Source organism: Nilaparvata lugens, chromosome 12 (assembly GCF_014356525.2).
Source record: "Nilaparvata lugens isolate BPH chromosome 12, ASM1435652v1, whole genome shotgun sequence".
Taxonomy (NCBI): Eukaryota; Metazoa; Arthropoda; class Insecta; order Hemiptera; family Delphacidae; genus Nilaparvata; species Nilaparvata lugens.
In genome coordinates this window covers 12,286,532-12,302,017 of record NC_052515.1, presented here as the reverse complement: position 1 = coordinate 12,302,017, position 15,486 = coordinate 12,286,532, and the positions used below count along the sequence as shown (strand labels likewise).

The 15,486-nt window shown below is 34.1% G+C and overlaps 1 protein-coding gene across 1 annotated transcript in view; it reads left to right on the top strand.

Annotated features, from left to right (window-relative positions):
* Positions 1-15,486, top strand: part of LOC120353823 (eye-specific diacylglycerol kinase-like) — a 244,003-nt gene that overhangs the window by 142,674 nt on the left and 85,843 nt on the right. The window contains 2 exon segments of the mRNA XM_039438897.1: positions 4,861-5,064; positions 15,171-15,300. Of these exon segments, the coding sequence (XP_039294831.1) occupies positions 4,861-5,064; positions 15,171-15,300 (334 nt within the window).

Here is a 15,486-nt window from a genome sequence, read left to right as displayed (position 1 = left end):
GGTGAAGAAGCACACAGGAGGAGGTAAGAAGGAGAATATGAGACATCGAGATAAAGAAGGAGAATATCAGACCACGATGAAGAAGAACAAGATAAGAATATAAGGAAGAAGAAGATGAGATAGTATGAAGTGTCCAGCGAATAATGGGAGAATGTTGTAAAATTTTATGAGCCAATACACATGTGACCAGCAACGGAAATTAAGAAAGCCTCATAAAGTGTGTGATTTCCCCACTTGAGGGAAATTACTGTCGTAAACAGGGAAATATAGAGTGAGGAAGGGATATTTTGAGGTCATTCTGCGGGAAGTTTGGGAAAATTTCGGGATATTGAAAGGGCTGATACTGGAGAGAATATGCTCGGTATTACAAGAATGGTTATTGTAAGGAACATACCAATATGGGATGTAGTGTTATAGTCTAGGGAATATTCCAGGCTCTAGGGAAATATTTAGATTATGAGGGTATAAGGGACACGAGCAGTATTTTTTTATAATAATTATTATCAATAATTAAGAGTCATATTTGTAAAATTGTAGAATAAAGAGAACGTTTGAAAGTGCATTTCATATTTTTGATGGAATAACAGAGGAGAGGAAGTAACTTCTGAGTTTAAGAAGATCAACATTTTAAAAATTCCATATGAATATAGATCATACAATAACTATTATCAGTAATTAATTATAAGTCATATTTGTAAAATTATAGAATAGAGAAAACATTATTTGAAAGTTGATCTCATATTTTTGATGGAATTCAAAGCATTTTGAAAGTTCTATATGAATAGAGATCATATTAGTTTGGATCATACCATAGTGAGGTCCACGTTATAATGACAGTATTTGATCAACTTTGGTTTTGCTATCCTTGTCTACCATTCGACAAAGCCGGTGGTACTATCCTTTTTTAGCTCCACAACGGTGCCAATTATGTTTTTGACAGTGTTGAAATATAATTAATTAATGCAGAGGCAAGGCAACGCTGTTCTTCTATCTTTATCCACTGCCATTATAACGTGGACCTCACCATAGGCTATATTCTGCTTTAGAAATCGATGAAAAGTGAGAATTGACAACAATGTCTTCCTGTAATTTCCACTGAGTATATAATGTGAATTTCTTCAAAGGAGGAGCTGAAGTTGGAAACCGAAGAGGAATTAAAATTAGAATAGATTAATTTTTTTGTGGCCTGGCGAAGTTTGGACATTAATATCCTCTCTATAGTGAGGTTCACTTTATAATGGCATTGGAGAAAGATAGGAGACCGATCTTCGGTATTGTCAATGCGTTTTTTAGATGGTAACTGATTCGGGTTTATTGATGTAATATTAACTGTTCATTCTCGTTCAAAATAATCAATTATATTCTATTAAGCAAGCAATTATATTTCTCAATAATTTCTTAATGAATTCTCATAATTAAGATAAAATTTTTTGTTTCTTAGTTAATAATTCTACATTATTAAAAGACGATCTGACAACTGAGCAAAGCGAGACAGAGATAGCGCTATCCACTTTATTGAATGATAGACAAGGATAGCAATACAATTGCTGATCAAACACTGCCATTATAACGTGGACCTCTCTATAGAATAAAATTACATTTTTTGTGACGTGGCTGAGTTTTTACTGCAATTTCCACTCTACTACGAAAGCGTAGATGTTGGAACAGTGTGTAAGAGGAGTATGGTAAGAAACGAAATAACATTGTAAAAGGGAATTGTGGTCCTTTGTGTTTCGGAGGAGACGATTAACCGTCGGTCCCGACTACCTAAAAAGTAGTCGTCATCTCTCATCATCATCCCTTTCACTCATTACCCACGCACAAGCCTAAGAGTTTATGTGGGCATCACCCTCAGTATTATTATATTGATCAGAAAAAAAAACTATAAGGAAAATGAGAACTAAACAAGGAAATGATAGGAGGGGATTTTTTTGTTGATTGAAATGAATCCAATAAAGACTCTCAAATAAAATTCACCCGAGTTATTCTGGTCAATTTCATTTGCAGTTTAAATAGATTACTCAAATATCCAATCCAAACCGGTTAAATTGATAGATTCTACACTTACACTATTACTACACTCCTAGCATAATTTGTTTCTGATAGCATCTATAATTTGAAACGATATCTTTACTCTATGATACTACAGAAATTCTAATATCTTAACAATTCGCCTCCCTCTGTACTCAACAAAGCAGAAATCATTCACTAGATCTAATATCTGTGATATACGATCTCAAATGCAATTTGCCTGCTTTTTATTGGTCAATTTTAGTTGCAGTCTCATATGGTAGCAGCCAATGCTAGCCCATAAAAATCCCGGCTTGCAGCAGTTACGGGAAGAACGCACTTAGGGAAAAATTGAGAAGTATCAACATAAAAACTGGGTAAAAATTGAGAAGTACCAACATAAAAATTTGCCGACGTAACAGTTTAAAGCCAGTAGTGCTTGGTTTGCTATTATTTGCTGACGTAATGTTATTACGAAAGTACTCCACTCTAAGTACTGGAAAAAGTACTGAGAGTTTATGACCTTCCCGTTATAGTTCTCTTTGGTTTTTTCATCATTTATCCGAGCCTAGTACCATAGGGAAACAATATTGAGAATTGTTATTGTATGTTAGTACTTGATCTTTGCTTCCTCACGATTTTTGATATGCTATTGCCAATATTCAGATCAGTAGTACAAAATGTTCCAATAAATGAATGAACAGTTTTTAATACGTTTATTTCCTGTTGGGATAAAGATTAAGATAATTATATTATTATTGGATGAATCATATTAGATCTAGTTCAAATTTATTTGACACATTTTAATAAAAGCCTTTATGATCTTCATGTAAGTAAACCTGGTTTAGTGTTAAACGTAGATGGAGCATATGGGCCCAATGTAACAAATTATTTCACATGCAACCCTCATAGCCTGATCAGATCCTTTATTAGTTAAACTTGGAAACTTGAGCTACATTTTTCTTGTAAAAACGGACCCAAGTAGCTTCCTATCTTAATAGAGTAGGTATCTCTAAGGCCATCCACTAGCATAAATATGCGTACAGATATACGCGCCGCGAACATGAGCAATTCACTTTTAATCAGCTGACTATATCTGTCTTTTACAGAAACGGTAAGATACAGATATAAAAAGCTTGGCATCAGCTGATTAAAAGTGAATTGCTCATGTTTGCGGCGCTTATATCTGTACGCACCTTAACGTTTCATCGAACTTTTTCGACTGACAGTCGAACAGCTGACCTGCAAGAGCACACAAACTACTGCACATTCTCTTTTCTTCATTCTCAGAAATGACTCAATGATGAGGATTTTTTTTATTTTAAATATTATTATACTATTTTCGATTTGCAACGGTCACCAGCGGGCAAAGTTTATTCTTTTGCTGGTGATGCCATATATAATAAGTAAATTATATATACATACGTAAAGAGATATTTATGATTTTGTATTATTATTTTCTTATTTTTAAGTTAAAACTTGTATTTTGTTTAAATTTATTGTTCATCATATTTGATTTGCTCTTTATTTGTGATTGTTTTTTAAATGGCGAAATAAAATGATTTGATTTGATTTGAATTGAAGTCTCAAGTAACGTTCAGGTTTTCGAAGATAGAAATAAGTTTCTATCTACATATCTGGCTGACTTATCTTACTCAGATATGAGTGCTGTCGTACAGAAGATGTCCAGTAGTCTAATGGTTTAGGGCACTTGACCAAGACTAGTTGAACTAAATCTAGACGAACTGAGAACTTGATGAATTGAAAACTTGATGTACTAGAAACTCTACAAACAGAAAACTTTACGTACTGATACTTTTACTAACTGAAAACTTGACCAAATGTGATCTTTACGAACTGAAAACTTGAAAAAAATGGACTTGAAAACTTTATGAATTGTTATTTGTATGATTGGGTACGATCAAATGTTATCCTATACTATTAAACGAGCAACTTCTGTTTATATGGTAATGTGTTTAGATGTTCAGATGTTCAGATGTTTAGATGTTTGGATGTTCAGATGTTTATATGTTTGTATTTCACCAGATCTCGAAAACGACTCTAACGATTCTCACGAAATTCAAAACATAGTAGGTTTATATTATAATGATTCGATTGCACTAGGTCTCATCCCTGGGAAAACTCGCTGATGGACATTGAAAGGATAATTATCATTCATACTTGGAAAAATAGATGAAAATAATTATTTCGTCGTCTGTTGGTGATGGAAGTGAGTGAGCGAGTCAAAATTATGACTCAGCTGTTGAACTTTTGTAATCATTCAATCAGGTACTTGATGCCGGTTGTAAAAAAGCCGGGTTATTTTCAATCCTGATTAATTCCAGTAGATCCATCTTTTTGAAATGGTCTTCTCTGATTTGGTTCACGTGAAGTTAATCAGGATTAAAACTTGAACGGCTTTTGTGCAACTGGGCCTTTGTGAGGGAAATTTTTGCTTTCCTCTGGAAATTAATCTTAATTTACTGTGATTAGATAGAACATTTATGTATGAATGTTATTATAGTTTCTTCTTTCGTAATAAATTTTTCATGCTTTTGTACTTCAGAGCGAAGCTCAGTCCCCGATATTTCAAAGTTATTTTCCTTACCGCCCTAGTGCCAAAGCAATTTACCTAGAATACATTCTATTCCAGGGGTACCTTGGTGCCAAAGCGAAAAGGAATCATTTTCTGGCCTCCAGCCTGATCTGATTGAAAATTGATCTCTCTCGATCTCCTTGATATGAGGTCCGAAATCTGCTTATTGCGTTGTATTGTGGCAAAAACATTCCTTTTTCCAGTAAAATTGACCTGCAGTTTTCTAATAAAATATTGTTTGTTTTGTGTTGCAGAAACACGGGCAACGCATGAAGTGTTCGGCGTGCAAGATAGTGGCCCACCTGGGTTGCATCAGCATCCTCATGGACCGCGTCAAATTCACATGCAAACCCACCTTCCGTGACGTCGGCGTCAGGCTGTACAGGGAGCAGACCTGTATCCACCATCACTGGGTGCATAGGAGGTCACAGAAGGGAAAATGCAAGCAGTGCGGAAAGGTCAGTTATTCAGTTGGTTTATTTGTTAGTTAGTTTGATAGTTTCCTCTGTTAGTTGATTGTTAAAATCACTTATATGGTACTTTATTCGAATTATATAAAAACAATATGAAACTTGTAGTACCCTTCTATTAGAACATTTTAAAAACTTTAAACATTTAAGGACTAGTTTCAATCGTTTCAAAGTTTTTAAAATGTTTTAATAAAATGTACTACAAGGTTATTTTTAATCACCTATCAAATTTGTTTCTCAAATGTTAGTATATTGATACTGATGGGCAAGCATCATAAAAAAATATTAAAACCCCTTTTATAGAAATAGACACGGCCAGACATCTGTGTAATGCATGCAATGAATAATCCACTTGTCAGATGATTAACTATGAATAATTCTATAGTCTGATTTATCCTATCTTCGAAGTAAATTTATTATATAAGTATATAGTGATATCAGAGTATGGAGATATTCCTTTTCCTCTCATATTATTCTTATAATGCAAAATTTCAAAAAACCTTGTGTATACATCGACGCGCAGTTGAAAAAGGAATATTCCTGCCAAATTTCATCGAATTCTATCAACGCGTTTGGCCGAAATCGCGTTACATTCAGACAGACAAAAGCAAATCAGAGTTAAAGCATAGACCTCACTACGTTCGGTCAATTATACTTCAGCAAGCTTTTTGAAGGCACAACATGCTCAAGCCCAAAACTGTTACATATTACAACTTAAACAACAGTCCAAATCGTTAGATTTTGTAACAATAATTACTTGAACATTGGCTTATAACCACCTGACACATACAAACCGAAGTAGATTTTGTGTCACATTGATTCCTAAATGTATCATTTCTTATTTAGTATTAATGAAAGTAGATTTTGTGTCAGAATCATTTTGGAGTTGAACATTCCTTATTTAGCGTAGTGTTGATCCTCTTGTCAACAAGTCTCATAAATCCATGCAAAACTCCATTCATAAATCCATTCACAAGTTGGCTCACATACAAATCACCCCAGCATTCAACAAGTAAACACATACGTGACTGCAGTGACTAAATACAGTACAGCTAAATGCAGTACACGGTCGCTAAGCCGACTGCCGTTCCCTTGAACACGGTTAGTACCTTAATCCCTTTCTAGTCCCTTTGTCACACGCTCCCTTACGGTATGCATTACCCTATACACCAGGTATTACGGTATACCGTAAGTTACAGAATTAACCCATACGGGGAAGCTACTTAATAGGGCGGAAACTTCTCAATATATAAACTCGGCTGTTTCCCTAGGATTAAAATGGCTGCCGCAACGTGATCAAGTTGGCCGTGGTGAATTTAGAGCTACTTCTCTCCTTCTCACATTCTTCTTCTTCTCTGTCTCACACTCTTATTGGTTGCTTTATAAACTTTATCAATGCATAGACTTTTCTCGACCTCTTTTTCGTAGTCTAGCCATCCTCATGTTTTGCTTCTCTTCTTCTCTTCTTCTCTTGCTGTTCTTCTTCCCTCTCATTCTCATACATTGTATCTTATTCATTCAATGTCCCTGTACGTTTTTCTGTCTCTTTTTTGTAGTAGGCAGTAGCCTTCTTCTCAATTTTGAGCTACTTCTCTTCTACTCGCCCACTTCTTTTCTGTTTTTCATCCTTATTTTACTTATCCAGCAATGTTGCAAGGAAGGCACTATACCAGAGACATTTCAGTCATTTAGCACCAAAATTATATAATCTTCTTCCTGCAAACTTTAAACAGATTAATCATCCTAGAAAGTTCAAAACGACAGTACACAATTGGTTGATGGACAAAGGAAGACTGAACATAGAAAACATTATTTCAAGCAACAACTAACCACCTAATGACTTTCTAAACACTAACTAATTAATAATCCGCACAAAAAACATAACAAACAAATAAAACCCACTCTAGAACATGGTACGCATTAGTGGACTAGGTCAATTTCCACACAGAAAATACTAAACATGTAGAGGACACATTATAAGAAATTTTTACTGTAACTAACTATTGTGTCATCTAATATTTTCTGTAATTGATGTAGTAGTTTTAGTTTTTTGGGCAAATAAACATTTATTCATTAGTTATATCAATTTATGATGGAAATAATTTTTACAAAAAACATAACAAACAAATAAAACCCACTCTAGAACATGGTACGCCATAGTGGACTAGGTCAATTTCCACACAGAAAATACTAAACATGTAGAGGACACATTATAAGAAATTTTTACTGTAACTAACTATTGTGTCATATAATATTTTCTGTAATTGATGTAGTAGTTTTAGTTTTTTGGGCAAATAAACATTTATTCATTAGTTATATCAATTTATGATGGAAATAATTTTTTCAGATTTTTTCCTCCATGTTTACTATTTTTTATGACCTTTTTTTCAAAAAAAATAGTGGGACATATATGTCCCAGTGGTATTTCAGGCTGGGACACATATGTCCCACTGGTAGTCAGTATGAGTATCTCCTTTATAGTTATTTCTGGGTGAATAGTAAATGAAACCTTCACTATTCTTCAAGTATGCTATTATAATATAATGAAGTCAAATATTATAAAAGATATTGATATTTTTACCTTGGTAAGTATGATTTATGTAAAACAGTCCTTGCATAATGACAGTTGAAACTCCAAACACAATGTTTTTGATGTTCTATTCTCAATTTTCTGATCTGCAAAGCATTTATTCATGATATAGTGTGAAACAGTCGTTGCATAATGGCAGTTGACACTCCCTACAGAATGTTTTTGTTCTCTTCTCAATTTTTTGGTCTGAACAGCGTTTGCATCTTCGTCTTTTTTTCAGCTGAATTGGTAAATGATCTCCTACATTGTTCATCATTTTCACTCGTTTAGATGGTCTGCCTGTATTTCGTCTCCGCTTGTTCGATGTGTGCATTAGTCCAGCATCAAGCAGCTGCTCAGCAAGTGGCACAATGAAAGAAAGGAGGGGAGTTTTTTTATGTGTAACTTCTCGATGAAGTATCCAAGCATTCACAACAGCAGTGAGAAAAAGTTTATAAAACACTTTCTTCCACCATTTTTTAGATTTCCGATCAAAGTCATAGACACCTGCTTTCTGGTCCGATAAATCTACACCACCCATAATTTGATTATATAATATGATAGCATCAGGGCAGGGCACATCTATTTTATGTCCATCTTTCTGCATACGTTTGACTGTAGATACAGTGTTTTTGTGGAAATTGCTTAGGACAACAAACTGTTTGGAATCCTTCCATGCTACAGCTAGCACACCTTCATCACAACATAAAAAGTCACTTCCATATTTTTCAATTTTGGTATCAAACTTTGGTACATTTACTCTATTCCCAATACAAGTAGCTACACTGGGATGCTCAATTTCACTCAATAATTTGACAGACGTGAAAAACCGATCAAAAGCTAATACTACCTGTTTCTTTTCAGTTTGAATGGATGAAGACAGTTTTCCTACTACCCGTTCACCTAAAGTACCATCAACATTATCTGTTTCTTTTCCAGCATAGATGTTGAAGTCATAACAATAGCCAGTGTATGAATCACACCTCTCCCATATTTTTATTCCTCTCTTGATAGGTTTCAGTGGGAGATATTGCTTCATTGCTGACTTTCCCTTGAACTTTGCCATGGACTCGTCGATGCTTTGAAATGTACTTTCTGATCTTGCCTTAGAAAAAGTAGATTTCAGACAGGAAACTACTTCATCAATGTAATAAGTTTTGTTGCTGTTCACAGGTTTGTCTGGGATGTTGAAATATAGTTTCGAAATCAGCAGCTGAAACCTATTTCTTGAAATAGCTCGGATTATGGCTCTATTCCCATGGACTCTTGCATTGACCAATAGTCCGAAATGTTAGGTAAACGATTGTAGCACATTATAAGAATGCAACCATGTATAATCATCATTTCGTGGTAATCTGTCATTTCTATTTTAGTTTTTTTCTTATTCATCAGAATTTTCAGTCTTTCATTGGTACAGTGAGAAATAAACATGAGAAGGCTTTTGGGAAAGACTTGTAATAGTATATTTCGCACCTAGGGCCGAAAATGAGACTTTTCCGGCTCGAAATCGGTTTTCAAGTCCGAGGCCGTAGGCCGAGGACTAGAAAAGATTGAGAGCCGGAAAAACATTTTTGCCCGTGGTGCGAACGCTATTTTTCGCCACACAGAGAAATAAACAATATATATGAGAATAATTGTTTATTAAGCAGTTCCGAAAACAAAAGTGGAAGGTCATAGCTCTAGCTATTAGTATAGTTATTAGTATCTAGTTATTAAAGTATAGAAAACTGAAGAATACATAATACTTGGAAACCTCACAGAATCATATTGATTTTTCCAATACATCAATAAATTTTAGTTCTATTAGGATCCTCCTCAATTTGAATCAGGCAGCCTCTTGTTTTCCCATTCCAAAAAAAATACCTAAAATACTCGTTTCACTGGGAATTCGTGTCTGATAGTAGCCTACATTATAACTGAAGAATAAAATTATTACTCATTTTATTGTGATCTATTCATGTTTTTCTTATGAAATTCAATAAATTATAGGCCTACAGCATGAAGACTATGTCCAATTCATTTGTACTGGTGGCAAAATTTTACATTGAAAATAATTATTTGATAAAATCCAAGTTCAATAGTAATGAAAACAAATTCCTTCAAAAAATAATTGATAATAATACGTTTCGAGGGAAAAAATTAAGAACAAAAAAATGGGAAGCATCGGGGGATTTGAACCGAGGTACCATCGCTCCGTAAGCAAGCTTCTTACCGCTGCGCTACTTAGACGTTGGTAAATGGTAGTCTTATAACCTGCTGATAAAATACACACTTTGGGCTATGGAACTTCAATTAGCCTACGGTAGCATAGATGAATTTGAACATTAATATTCTGAAAAATCTAGAAGGAAAATAGAAATTTGGGCTTCCAGGTGCACGAGATTGATATTTTTAGAATCTATGTTCAAAATTTGGAGATCTAAATCATTCCCGTTTTTCCGGTATGCAATCCACAAGTTGACATGTTTTGATGCGAACAAACACAACCCCACTCACTCTATTATATAGAAGAAGAAGATATCTTACCTCTATTTCATTCATCCAAATAAAATGATAGTATATTACTGCAGAATACTTTATTCAATTCTAGAAGCATAAACTGATTCTGTTTCATAAACTATTTGTTAAAACGTTCAGCACCATGGATATTGCCCAAGTAGTTCCAAAACTATCCACCAGGTTTTGTGATAAACGCAGTACTATGAGGTTTGAGGTTAGATTCTATTATACTCTGAAAATTGAATTTGAGTAGTTTATAATATCTTATTTGTATTTCATTCATCCAAATGAAATGATAGTATCTTATTGCAAAATACTTTATTCAATTCTAGAAGCATAAACTGATTCTGTTTCAAAAACTATTTTGTAAACCCGTTCATATCAAATCAGAATCAGCTGTTATTCAAGGTCATTTTACAGCCCTAGGGCCGTAAAGTTTTACCGGCCTGGTCGGAAAACCATCACTTTCGGCCACCATATGACGCACGTAAACCAGCTCATTACATCCAAGTGTGGCGAAAAAATACATGCAGTTCACTAGAATTTCTTTGAACATTTGCCAAAACTATTGGTGCTTTTGTAGGCGGCATAACGTGTTAGGGTTGAAAGATCTGGTTACTTCTTCCAAGTAACTTTAGTTTTCTGAGCTTGTCTTTGAAATGATGATCTTCCATTACCTTGTTCCCTGGATTGATTGTTGGTGGTATCAGTATCTTGATGACTGCTGGTCCCCTCACCTGGATCAAAACTTTCTTGTTGATTTGGTTGGTTTATTGAAGTTTCAATGTCTGTTTCATCATGAAAAGTCTCACTATCTTCAGAAGAGTTGATAAGATCAGCAGATAAAACTGTATTATCCACAGATAACTGTTCATTTTCACTTTCTGGGGAGTCATCAGAGGGTCTATATTCTGGGTCAATGTCACTATCATAGAAAATATCACCTTCTGATGGTCTGTCAAGTTCACTAGAAGGTAATTCAAAGAAGTTTTCGATGTCTCCATCACCCAAATGTAAACGTCTATCCATGTTCTTCACACTACCACTGGGTAATATATGTCCCACACTGATATACCGTTGGGACGTATTTGTCCCAGCATGAAAGACGCGACTAAAACGTGATAAAACAATGCTGAAACTATAAATTAAATGATAAAGTCATTTTATAACATTATCTGTCGATATTATTCGATGAAATAAACTGGATGAATTGTTTACAAACTGCTTGAAAGTAATAAAAACTCATAACAAACACACATAAACCTGAAAATTCCACCTGCAGTGACAAATTGATACTAGAACAGAAACCTAATAGAGTGGCTAACTGGGCGGTAGTACCACTACAGTGGAGTAAAAATACCCTGAATCAATGATAGGAGCAAAATTACCCTAGTATATTCGAAGATATTGCTGTAATATTTTTTTCTTTTCTCACTGGGACATATATGTCCCAAGGGTAGTGAAAGGGTTAGAAACTTTATCAATGCATAGACTTTTCTCGACCTCTTTTTCGTAGTCTAGCCATCCTCATGTTTTGCTTCTCTTCTTCTCTTCTTCTCTTGCTGTTCTTCTTCCCTCTCATTCTCATACATTGTATCTTATTCATTTCAATGTCCCTGTACGTTTTTCTGTCTCTTTTTTTGTAGTAGGCCAGTAGCCTTCTTCTCAATTTTGAGCTACTTCTCTTCTACTCGCCCACTTCTTTTCTGTTTTTCATCCTTATTTTACTTATCCACCAATGTTGCAAGGAAGGCACTATACCAGAGACATTTCAGTCATTTAGCACCAAAATTATATAATCTTCTTCCTGCAAACTTTAAACAGATTAATCATCCTAGAAAGTTCAAAACGACAGTACACAATTGGTTGATGGACAAAGGAAGACTGAACATAGAAAACATTATTTCAAGCAACAACTAACCACCTAATGACTTTCTAAACATTAACTAATTAATAATCCGCACAAAAAACATAACAAACAAATAAAACCCACTCTAGAACATGGTACGCCAAAGTGGACTAGGTCAATTTCCACACAGAAAATACTAAACATGTAGAGGACACATTATAAGAAATTTTTACTGTAACTAACTATTGTGTCATCTAATATTTTCTGTAATTGATGTAGTAGTTTTAGTTTTTTGGGCAAATAAACATTTATTCATTTTTTTATTTTCTTTTATTCATCTGTTGTTTCTTACTCTCCTTCAATGCCTCTAGACATTCTTTCTTTCACCTCCGTGCCTTCTTCCTAATTTCGAGATACTTCTCATCCTAATTCCCTTTTTCTCGTGCTCTGCTTCTTTTCCTCTCAATCTTTTTCTTTGTTCCTTAATTAATGCAACTATTTCAGGCTCAATAATATATGACTGGAGACCAACAGGCTCTGATAAATCAACACAATTTTATTTTATTTCTCTCAACATTCTCCTAAAACTGTTTTACTACAAATAATATTTGTAGTATTTGTAGTATACCCTTCATACAAAGGGTACAAGTATTTGTAGTAGAACAGTTTTAGAGAAATGTTGAGAAAAATAAAATTAAATTTTGTTGATCGATCAGAGCCTATTGGACTTATTGATTTAATTTAATTACTACAGTAATCCAAATGTCAAATACATCTCTTTTGAATCTCTTTATATTTTCTGATTATAGGTCAACAACATTAATCTTAATAACAATGATTCAATTTTAGTATAACTGTTCTACTAGTCAGAGTAATTTTACAGCTCGGAAAGCTTTCATTCAGAAAACATGAAGCCTCAATGTTCTGTTAAAATTGAGCAAAATGAGTCATCGCTATTAATTACAAGAACATTATTTTAATGAACAGCATCAACATCGTAACGCTGGTAGGTTTATTATCTCGTAATTTATAGCGTTGCTTTACTTGTCAGATGCACATTTTCTGCGGTATCGAATTTCTGCTGGTGATGTATATTTTGAAGCCGAAATTGCTGAATCTCTTCCTCTCTATATTACTATAATAATATATTTCTATATCACTCTATATATTATCTCTATATTACTGGATTTGCTCATCATATTTGTGAATGCTGTGGAATGACTTCCATATTGTCAAAACCAACAATTTATTGAAACGGGAAATTTTATGAAACATTTAATGCAGGATGTTTAAAATATGTCATTCTTTACAAATGTATGCCAAAAAATTGATGAATTCAAATTCAAATTCAATTCTTCGCTATGGAAAAACGATTCCCACAAATGTAGAAATTTTCTTACTTATGTGTGAATAATTCTAATGAAATTTTTTTCATAGGGCTGGCTGGCTATTTGAATTTTTCAATTATTATAGAAATAACTAACTACCATTTTTTTAAATAAAGGATACCTGAAAATAGCATGAGTGCTGAAACTAGTAGTATTTAGACTATGTAGAAATGTTTGAAAATGGTACTAGGTTTTTCTATAATAATTGAATTGAACTATTATTCACAACTCACTAGTACTAGCATAGAGAAACAATAGCGTAAGTAGATATCCCATGGTATAGGACGTTTATATCGCAACTTTTACTGTTATCTTAAGCTGATAGTCCACGTAGTTCTTTCCTGTGAAGCTTTATGACGCTGGTAGTCTCTCATATGTGCCGTTCATACACCCTTACATGGTCAAAACAGTGAAAATCGACAATAATTGACAGTAATCGGCTTGAGATAACAGTAAAAGTTGCGACATAAACGCCCTATACCATGGGATATCTACTTACGCTATTGTTTCTCTATGGTACTACTTATGTGTAAATATTGGAATAGTTATCCATTCATAACTTGAAATTTATCATTTTGTACAAATATGTGCTTATCATTGAAAAATATTTCCCTTATTGATTGAATATTGAATGAAAACTATCGGTACATGATATTGTTAAAACCACTGTAGTCTGTTTAGAATAAGTTGGGAGTTTGAGAAAATAGCTGTGTTGCCAAATTGTGCGGAATTTCAATCTTCTCATGCAAGCCCATATGACTGGATGAATTCAAATTGACAACTCTGCATCGACTGTGTTGTCGGATTAAATGCATCCTGTCATTAATGAGAAGATTGAAATTTCGCACAATATGGCAACACGGATATTTTCTCCAGGTCTCAACCTTAGACCAGTTATAGACACGCTGGGAAGTCTAGCCTCTGAAGCCAACATCTACTGCCATATCTCCAAATCGTGACGTCATCATCGGATAGAAAACTTTCAGATTGTGTCTATTTCAGAAGGATGTAAATTATTTATTCATTAAAATGGTAAACTCCAGCTGGGCTCCCGCTGAAATAGACACAATCTGAAAGTTTTCTATCCGATGATGACGTCACGATTTGGAGATATGGCAGTAGATGTTGGCTTCATCGACTTTCAGTATGAATATACAATAGGCCGTGTCTATTCTATAACTGGTCTAAGGTCTCAACCAATTCTATACAGACTAAAGTTTATTAGAGCAATAATTTCGTCTTTCTATAATGATTATTACATAGAGAAACAATAGCGTAAGTAGATATCCCATGGTATAGGGCGTTTATGTCGCAACTTTTACTGTTATCCCAAGCCGATAGTTCACATAGTTCTTTCCTATGCAGCTGTGTGACGCTGGTAGTCTCTCTAATTGTGCCGTTCATACACTATCACCCCAACAAAACAGTAAAAATTGACAATAATCGACAGTAATCGGCTTGAGATGACAGTAAAAGTTGCGACATAAATGTCCTATACCATGGGGATATCTACTTACGCTATTGTTCCTCTATGTTATTACTGATTCGATTTGTTATTTTCTGTTGCAGTCAATACAGTCGATTTTTATTATTGTTATTAGTTTATTAGAACAATAATTTCATCTTTTCCCAATGATTATTACTGAGTCGATCTGTTCATATTTTCATTTGCAGTTAATACAGTTGATTTTTATTAGTTTATTAGAACTTTTTCAAAAGTCTATTAGAACAATAATTTTATCTTTTTCCAATGATTATTACTGAGTCGATTTGTTATTTTTTGTTGCAGTCATTCCAGTCGAAACTTTCGTTTAGTTCGAAAGAGATAGTTGCGTTGAGCTGCTCCTGGTGTAAAATCGCCTTCCACAACAAGGAATCCTGTTTTAATTTGCAGAAAATTGGCGAAGAATGCAATTTAGGTGAGTTTTACTGAAAATTTCAATTTTTGAATTAATTGAAAGTTAAATTGTACGTACCTGACAAGTTATACTTTAGTTACTGAGCTACAAATTTTCAAAAAAGGGGTATTTTTCAAGGGGTTTCAAAAATTATGCAAACCTACATATTGAGATTCAATATTCAGATAGAATTCGGTATTAGTATTT